Raw genomic sequence first — 10,432 nt, forward strand, 5'->3', positions numbered from 1 at the left:
AACGATTTGTTACTGTTTTAATATTGAAAAACGAGATCAGTCTAAAAAATTTGGCAATATTTTTTGTTTCTACAATATAAATATTATTATTATTTCTACAATATAAATATTATATAAAAAGATATCATTAGATTAGGATTCCTACTATAACGCAACTGTTAACCAATAATTGCTCGCAAGAAATGAAATCTACAAATAACTCTACTGCTACTGTATGCAATATTGTTTCACAATTAGATACATACATATGTACATACATATCTTTCAACAAACACATACATATATGATCCCATGCTATTGCCTACTAATGGAATATAGGACAATCGATATTTGATCAACGATAAACGCGTTCGTGATATGAGTTTCCGTACTATAATTATCTTGTTGCTAATATACATCGATCTCTGACTAATAAACTAACTAAATGCCGGAATGTAACAGTTGTCAACGGCAATATTTTGTTGTTCATTCCTCCCCTTCTCCCGTGTTTGTTTTTATTAATAGTACGAATTAGCTTCCCGTTTCCTGCAATTAAGAATTGATTAATGGAAGCCAGTTAAATCAAATATATTGCTGAAATCATTTTATGATGTAAACGTCACAATCGGATGCATTATTATCATTAATCTCGACATATTTGTAGAAAAAATTGCAATATCTAACAGCAATTCGGTGTACTGTCGTTACGAACCGCAAAATTCGAAGGGGACATTTGCAGGACATGTATCACACGTGTATGCATGTACGGAATGCATGTGTATACATATACGAGTGCAAATGCATCGAGCAAGAATGTACAGTTCCCTGTCCTTCAGTGAATGTACACAGTCTGCAGCTTGTGTTTGTACATTATAACTTGGGCTAGCCGCGGGGTTTGTATGCGCTGTTAGCTCCATTTAAGATAAAAATTTACGCTAAATGAGACGACGGATTGGAATTTTGCTTGTGCGACTCAAAAGGCTGGAAAGGTAATATGTCAAAGAAGAGCGTACTGGCTAAGAGAGAAATGCACGGCGACACGAGCTTTCTGTGATCATGTCAAGGGAATATCTGATATATGCGCCGCCTTGCTCATCCGTGGAAGGTCTAATTCCTACCACCATCTATGTTCTAGGACGAATACGAGATAATACACATAATAAGCTGCATGGAATGTACAAAGAGAAGTGGGATCGACAGAAGCGCGAAATATTACCGGTTATGAAGATGATGAATGATACACAGAGTCTCGTCTACAAGTATTCTCATATGCGTCTAAAAGAGGTACTTATTTTTTACATATTATGCTATATTGTGCATATTCAATAAATGTTGAGTGAAATAAATTTTCAAAATATACAAGTGCCATTATGATCATTTAGTTCATAATCAATAAGCTATTCTATAGTAATACATTTAATTAAACTTGATGCTTCATTATAATTGACAGATTTGCAAGATTTATTAATTACCTATTAAAATACATTAATTCAATATTTAAATGCAGATTGAATCGAGTTTTGAACCTAAATGTAATTCTCATTATATTAATAGAGAATTGAATTGATAATGAAATTATATAAAGAAAGCATAGTAGTTCAGTTTGTATTTTTATATTAGAATATGAGAGGATTTATTTTATTGAGAGAATATTAACAATTAAAATTAAAATTTTTATTAAATCGATATTAACAATATTGCCGAGCAGAAATAGAATAATCTTATAAATGAAAATTAGATCGAGAAGAATAGATCAAGTAAAAAAAAGAATCTTATTTTCGATCGAAGCGGATATGTTTAATAATATTCATATGCAAATTTATGAATATACATCTTTCAGTTCTGTAAATTACTCTTCGATTCGGTTTATCGGCCGCAATCATAAACTGAAGCTGGAAATAATTACATTGATCGTCAATTTTAATAATGGTATTAATAAGCATTTTTTAGACATTTCAAAGAACTTATTATTGCAAAAAATATCGCCTCAGCAAGGATTTAAATCTGAAACTTCTTACTTTCCGGAGCGAAAATAAGATTTTTTTTTATTACAAAAATAATCTTGATGTTATTATAAGAAAATTTGATTTAGCCAAGAATTTTATGCACAGCTTAATCTGAATAGTTTTAATATGCACTTAAATGTTTCCTCCTTCTGTCTTTGACGAAACTAAATATGAAGATGTACTTACAAAGGTTGTGAACATGTAATGGTATCTGTAGTCATTCATTTGCAGTTGCAATATCTGTAAGAAATTAAAAAGAAAATTATATTTGAGACATCTTCCAATTAATATAAATTATATATTTATATTATCGTGCCATATATAAATATATATTGTATTACGTTATTGTATGATGCCATTAAAAGTAAATTTATCTTGCCATATTTTACTCCTATAATACTGTTTCGTAGTTATCAATATTTTGACAATGTGGTTTTATGATGGCATTTTAGATATAGATCTGCACACATACTTTATGCATACATTCCGCGCTATCCTATCTGTATATATTGCAGTATGAACATTTGCACAACAAATATTATATTGCATATTGTCATTTCACTACACACGTATATTGATATTGCATCTTTTGTAGTTCGATATAATTCATCGTTTTTCATTTTCCGCGGTAAGGCCATATATATAAATCGATCGAGCTGAGATGGAAGCGAGTCAGATAAAAGAGGTCTTGCGCGGATCTTTCCGTAGAAAAACCTCTTCGTGGAAAGGAAAAGCGGATGGAACGAAGCGGACGTGCGAGGTTAAAAGGATATATACGAGACCAGTTGCATGAAAGCATGGACGTTTTTTGATTACTCGACCGGTTGAGGGTTATCCTTAGAAATTCCCGAAGGACGTAACATGCAAATAACGGGTTTGCTTCGACCGCATCTGAAGCAAGATTGCTTTCCGGAGTGCCGCTGACAAGGTTGTAGAAAGGAACAAAATCTAATCCCTCTTGCTTCCAATGTATTTACAGTCTTAATCTTTAGATTGTGAACAAGTTTTTCCACATTTCCTGGATTTGAATACTTTTCTATAATGCACAATTGTTTTATTTTTTGTTTTATATTTGATTGTAATTGTCTGATAATCTCATAATTGCTTCTTCGTTCATAACAATTTTCTATCATACATGCGTATAAAATTATTCTTGTTTGTTTTATACACTTTGTTAATTAATTATATGCTATTTAATTTATTACAGTAAATTCTAACATTCTGTCCTTTTTATATCAACATTATTTATATGGAGATTAGCATATAATTGCATACATTACGCAGGCTTAATCGAATGTAATTTTATTTTGTATTTATGTTACACAATTCATTATAAATTAAACACTGAATAATTTATGCGCTGTTGTCTCATGTTTGTTATGTACATAAATTACGGCAAGTCGCGTCTTTTCTCGTGTCTGTAAAATTAGCACGATATTTTATTAATTTTCAAAAAATAATGATTAGCACTTTCCATTGTTCTACTGTTCGTTCAAAAATAACAAAATATTCCGCATTTTTTTTAATATCAAAAAATAAAAAATACAGAAATGTCGTGATAATTTTACGTTCTAGCATGGCATAACTTCTTCTAAAGTACAATAGATACCATCGGATATTTTATTCTTCTATCTAATTTTGAAAGAACAATAGAAAGTGCTACTGGAACAATCATTATTTTTTGAAAATTAATAAAATGCCGTGCTGACTTCACAGACATTTTTTTCATGGTATTGATTGTCCTGAGTTATAATGAACAAATTTTATCGTTTTTTGCAATATTATCTTCACAACTGAGAAATGAGTCGATAACGTGTGTTTCAATAGTGAACAATCGAGGCGTGTATTTCCGGCACGTTGATCACTCGCCCGATTATGCAAATTTTTCTATTTGTCGACCGTGCACGCAACAGCATTTCTAAAAGTATCGGGAAAAACATCGAGTGCTTTTATCACTTCAAGCGAGCGTGAAAATGACATACGATTTTCATGAATTATTTTTACCTTGTTTTGTTACCACTAATTCGTGCGATTTAATTTCGCGATTTGCTGATTTGCATCATGTGTTTAATAGGTAGTTAAATATTACGAAGCCGTTGTATCCATCGTGAGTATCCACGAATATAGTAATCTATATAACTCAAAAAATTATTATATTGTTGAACACAAATAATAAATAAATGCAATATAAAATATAAAGAGACATTAAATATGTTAAAAGCTTCTACATCTTACAAACATGAATTGATATTCGTTATTTATTTATTATTTTCAAAGCATTTAAAAAGAATTTATTAAATATTTCAATAATCTATTAGATATTTTTATACTGTCATTAATTTTTATTATCGTCGCTGTTATGAATATTATATGTCTTACATAATACAAATATTGCTTAAAAAATTGCTCAAAATTTCTAAAAGTCGCTTTATCTGTTATTATATAATTCAACGTATATAATAATTTAAATATGAGAGACCTTTAAAATGTAAATTTTATTCTACTTTTCGATCTACTTATATTGTATATCGCTTTAGGATACAATTTAAGAACATTTTTTGGACACTGCATTTTCATTTTGAATCTAGAAGGCAACAAGAAGCGTTGTTTTAGAAAAAAAAAACTGTAACGTACAGTCACCATTAATCCCTATTGCAAAAGTCCTTTTAATCTCCGAGCAACCGTGTCCCTTTGCATGATTCTGGAAAGTTATTTATGAGCTGCGATGCGCCCCATGTACAGATTTCTGCTTGTTTTCTCTTTTTCTTTCATTTTACATCCAGTAAACAACATGTTTTCCGTCTATACGCTATAAGCTGTATTTTTTACTTATTTTCAATACGATTCTAACGATTTCATCGATATCTAAAGGAGATTTGGACAGGTATTAAACTAAAGTTGGACAGGTATTAAATTTTCTCCCAGAGAAAGAACATTTATTCACAATCACATGTGTGCATCACGTCACTAATATCAGATGCATCGATGACAGAGTTTTCTGCGCGAATTTCTTCTCTGATTCTTTTTTTTCAAATAAGTACTAACAGTTCGGAAAAGAACAAAATATTTCGTCGATGAAATTTTAATATTCTTCTTTCATGAAACGAGTCTGAAGGGGAAATTTTGTTAGCATGCATTATTTTGTTTATTTCAGATACATTTTCGTATTTATAATGAGATACGTGTTCAAGTTTTGCAAGGAAAAGGGGAAAGTAATAAAATATAGAAAGACATATAAAATAAATATATTTATAAAATAAGTTGTGACTATAATAACATAAATCTGTCAGAGATTTTATATTTGAATGATTTAGGTTTGCACGATCTGCAACTCTTTTATAATATTTCGTATTTTATTGCAAAAATATAGTATCTATCTGAATAAAGCAACTTGTCAGATTTATCATGCAAGAGATTAACGGTGTGAAAAAATATAGCAGGAGGGACATACGTGTGGAGGGAGGAGATACGTTCGTATTCTGGTTTTCGAAATGTAATTTTAACACGATGAAAAAAAGCAATGAATGTACAATATAAATAGAGATTGGAATCTTTGAAAGTACGATATTAATATTTAAACATTCAGACTTTGCCAAATATCGAAACGTTTAAGACTACGTTTAAGACTCACCGCTCGAAAGAATTGCTGCATGTGCGCCGGATCTGTGTCAACAATCAACTTGAAGATCTCTTTGTGTCTGACTTCCCGCAGGACCTGCCTGTAGGATGCAGGACCCGCCTGACGAATGTACATTTCAGTTCTCACGGATGGCGGGGATTTTACGAGATCCTGCAGTTTGAACAGCCCTGCAAAAACAGAAGAGAGGTATTTTTTCGAAGCAAATTGGTCCTCGGCGTAATGCCAAGGTCTATCATTGCGCGTGCTTGTTATTTCTTTTAATCCTTTCCTTTACATGAAACATTTAAAGTTACGTCACAACAAATATTTTAAATTGATTGATGTTGTTTGTTGCAATTATCCCAAATATCTACATGAACTCACGATTTATCTTGTCAGTTTTATATCGTGTATTAAACAGTATGAAAGTACTTTCTCATGAGTTTAGGACAAAATTTTTCAACTGGTGTGCCGATTATACTGATTAACTGCAAATAGTTTCCAAATATGCCGTGAAAATTTTAGCGAAGATAAAAAGAAAAATTTAAAAAATTAGAAATAAGTAAAAAAGTAAGACGCAAAGTAAAATATTTAAAAAATTGAGATAATAATCTAAATTATATTTTGTTTACTCTTATTTTAATCACAATAATGTCGCAATAAAATTACACAAAATTTGAAACAATCAAATAAAAAAATAATAATATTAGAATTTCACTATTTATCACTGAATATCGTATTGGTGATATTTGATAAAAGACATATGATATACGCTAAAGATTGTATATCTAATGATGTACCTCGTCAAAATTATTTAATATGTCCCGAATGAAAAACGCTGAATTACTGCAGTAATGAAACATTTTAATTATTTCTGAAATCGACATTTTTGTTCTTTTTATTTGTCATTTGTGTGTTAACAGAGATGGAAATAACAGGTTTATTCTCAAATTATACTGTTAGCAAGAAATGAATAAAGTAATACGACACAATAGTATAAAAATTTGAGAACATTTTCTTCGCAAAGCGTAATAAATGAAACAACCAATTTTCTGAAATGATAATAGAAGTCTTCCACAATCCTCCACTCGTACATTGTAATCTAACCAATATCTAGATTCTTATGGAAATGTTACGTGTTATTTTTATGTATATAGGTATGGGTTCAGACATAATGTAAGAATAATGGGTTTTTAACAGAAATGGATGAGTTGATAAAATACTTATCGTTTGCGATCTGTGGCAAAAGAACGATGTGGGAACATAAACTTGTTAATTTGATTTACAGAGAGAGATTTGCGATTAAACTATCAAGACCGTGACTTTGATAGCAAACTTTTCATAACTACTTTTACAGCGTTAAGAGGACTTGCGAAGATGTAGCTAAAAAGGTATCACGACTTTCACAATTTACTTCCATCCGATTGTTCTTCGACTACTTCTTAAGTTGCACTGTTGACTCGAGATTTCCGTCGCGTGCACGGAATTCAATACATACGTATGCGGTTACGTTTCCCCGCGGTTCATTTTCCGCGTCAATTCGATCGACATTAATCGCAGTTCTTATCCATTTTTTTGTTTTGATTAAGAAGAAAGAGAACATTAATAATTTACAATAATAATTTATTGTCAATAAGAAAAATTAATTATATAGTATTTGAATAATTTAATTGATAAATTAATTTATAGCTTTATAAGAAAAGAATTGCTGTAGAACGAATGAGAAAAATATTATCATTGATTTATTGTTAATATATTCAGTACATTAGACGCTTTCAATTTCCAAGCGGCAAGTTTTCTCTGAACTTTACTCAAAGATACAAATCTGATAAAGTCGCAAGATCTTCGGTGCAATCCTACTTTTCCGTATTTCTGAAAGAGACTTCTTGGACATCCAGATAGGTGCCTCTAACTTTGAGCTTGCTAATTACTTCTTCGTAATGATCGCAACGAATAGAGCGACAGCAGGAAGAGGATCAATAAACAGCTAAAGGATGGCGAAAGAGAAGCAGAAGAAGATAAATTTTCTGGCGCGTTAACGAGCGCAGCTCGCAGGAGAGCTGGCACTTTCCGTAAAATGTAAAAATGAAAAATGGTAAACTTCACTTTCGGAACAAATCGAGCAATTACGGCCGCTTGCATACTTCTCCGCTTGTACACAAGATGCTTTTAGACTCAAGAACTTAATTTCACTGACAGTTCTTTTTTTATTTATTAAGGCGTTGAGTTTTCCCATGTTGAACCAGATTCTCTGACAATTTCCTGACACTAATAACTTGCTTATTAGTAAGCGATTGAAAGTAAATTTTAGAGACCCTTGAAATATAATAAATAACTTTGTAACAAGTTTATTAAATAACAGGATTATGCTTATATGTATTTAAATAAAATTTATTGAGTTAAATTTATATAAACTTGGAGTGAAGGAATGGAAATAAAAAAATCTCAGATAATAAAGGGTTGTAATGAAGATCGAGGTTTTCCTAGAGTATTTTATATACATAGAACTACCACGAGTATCCTTGACTAAAGAAAGTGTGAAAGGGAAAGTAGGAAAATTGCACAGAGTAGTCTGGTTTACAAAATTAACTCAGTAGATAGCAGTAACTATATACAGTGTTATATCTGGAAATTTATGATGGCATTGTACGATACAGAGGGAAACAGTTCAGGAAAAATGTACACTAGTTTTGCGTTCTCTCATCTTATCATTTTGACGATAACGTTTATGTGCGAGATCTCTTGATCTCGTTGAAATCATAGATACACCAATGCAGATACCAAATACTCATTTCTGTAAATTCTTAAATGATACCATGAAACGATATAGTTTTATTATATGTAATCTCTTTATTATTGAAAAACTGAAATCTATAAATTATTTCAAAATGCTCAGAAAATAAATAGAAACTTTTAATAAACAATTTGATAAATCCGTTTAAAAACATTTAATCTCTTTGAGAACTTTTGAAAATTTTTAAAAAATTGCGTTAAACATTTAAGCATTTTTTTATGATGAGTATTATTAAATTTAATAATTTAATTTATCAAACGTTATTTTTTAGGAAACAGAGAAGCAAGTCTAAATGAATACTCAGCTATGTGCGTTGCTTATTCGATTAAAGTGATAATTAATTATTCAAAAATAAAAATAATTAATAGTTTCACACATCGCGCTATTGCATATTTCAGTCTCGAAATCACGTTTCGCTCGTTGGCTTAAGTGTCTCGTCGTCACGTTAAACCATTATTTTATGCCGAAAAACGAAACTTTTCATACTCGATAAAGTTTTAACGAACTGCGAAACTAGGCATTTCTCCTATGGCTATGAATAATTAAATGACAACGAGTGACGCAGGAGGCTTGCCAAATTTGTAAAGTGCTCGAGGTTTATTCAAAATCTCGTAGCGATTCTCATTATACTTGAAGCTCGCTAATTAAACTTATTAAACTATAATTATCATTTGAAAATTTACAAATCACTATGTTCACTGAAATTGCAAGTCGTATCATTCCCAATTTTGGACATTGATTGCTTAATATTTAATAGCGTTTAAATGAGCGACTGTCTTTGCATGTTGAAGTTTCAACGAACTCGTGAGACGCGAATTTTCTCGACTAATGAATATTTAGGTGATACCGGGTTGAGGATTTCTCCTAGCGAGTCATAGTTGAGACGTTTTCGACACATCGCTTTTACGACGGGGAATTTTGAAACTTCTTGTCTTATCCCCTTGTCATGGATTTATGGTAGGCCATAGACATCAAGGAGCTTATGCAAAAAGCGCGTTCTTTTCGTTTCCTCTCGTTTTATCGCTAACGGCAGCGTCCTACTTTGTGCTCCTGTTAGACGCCAAGTTACATCGTCCAATCAAGAGCGGCAATTTAGGGAAGATAAGGTCGGAGACCTCCCACTTTTTCCTTCGCAAGAACTATAAGCGGAAGGACTCGTTTCGTAAATGTATATGCGGTAAATTTGCGATATCTAGTGTTATAAATTTTAAAAATATTAAGAATAGGCAACAAAATTTTCTTAGTGCGTGTTTCCAACCGAATTCGCTGTAAGATTCATGGTTTGAATAGCAATTGCCAATGAAATAAACAGCGACTCTTTGGATACATCAAATCGATAAGTTGTATAAGTGGGATAAAATTCTCCTTTTCATTTCCAAATTCTGATAATAAATTGTGATGCTTTATAAATAATTACTTGATCATGACAATTGCGGTTTCTTCATTGAGGCAAATAAATGTAAAGGCTTTTCTATAGACGGATATGGATGGAAGAAATACGGGTGAATTCATACATTTTTCCTGTATGGACGGCGATAGTTAAAATATATTAATGCGATTCGGAAAGAATGGAGATGACAGGTGACTTTAGCGTAGACGCATATTATGCGTCAACGCCGCGTCGGAATTTCGATGAGTTGCCGCGAATGGTGCCAGCCTGTCGCGAAATGGAAATGGGCGCCAAGAAGAGCCGCGACCGGGGGGTTAAGTTGATGGCAAAAAGTGGCGAGGGAGTGACAGAGAGCAATCTCGTGAGCGGTCGTCGCGAGTTTACGTCGTCGTATGTAAACGCGTGCGTTACTTCTGCGTGCGAGTGACAAGCCGACATTTTGGACGGTAGCGGGATTCCACTTCCGGTGTCTGATTCCGACGTTCTATTTGCATAGAGACACATCGTCGACATTGCGGAGAAACCAAAAATAAAATGAAATAAAATGAAATAAAATAAAATAAAATGCATCTGTATAATGAACGCGTCGACGGTGTTAACGAGATCGCCTTTTCCGTATATCCATAGAGTAGTTGTTGTTATAT

The 10,432-nt window shown here is 32.0% G+C and overlaps 1 protein-coding gene across 1 annotated transcript in view; it reads right to left on the reverse strand.

The window, feature by feature from the left end:
* Window positions 1-10,432, reverse strand: part of LOC108691145 (glutamate receptor ionotropic, kainate 2) — a 146,300-nt gene that overhangs the window by 37,301 nt on the left and 98,567 nt on the right. The window contains exons 4-5 of the mRNA XM_018198800.1: window positions 5,617-5,792; window positions 2,172-2,225 (exon numbers count right to left, since the gene is read on the reverse strand). Of these exons, the coding sequence (XP_018054289.1) occupies window positions 2,172-2,225; window positions 5,617-5,792 (230 nt within the window). The remainder of the gene's footprint in view (window positions 1-2,171; window positions 2,226-5,616; window positions 5,793-10,432) is intronic.

Source organism: Atta colombica, unplaced genomic scaffold (genome assembly GCF_001594045.1).
Source record: "Atta colombica isolate Treedump-2 unplaced genomic scaffold, Acol1.0 scaffold41, whole genome shotgun sequence".
Taxonomy (NCBI): domain Eukaryota; kingdom Metazoa; phylum Arthropoda; class Insecta; order Hymenoptera; family Formicidae; genus Atta; species Atta colombica.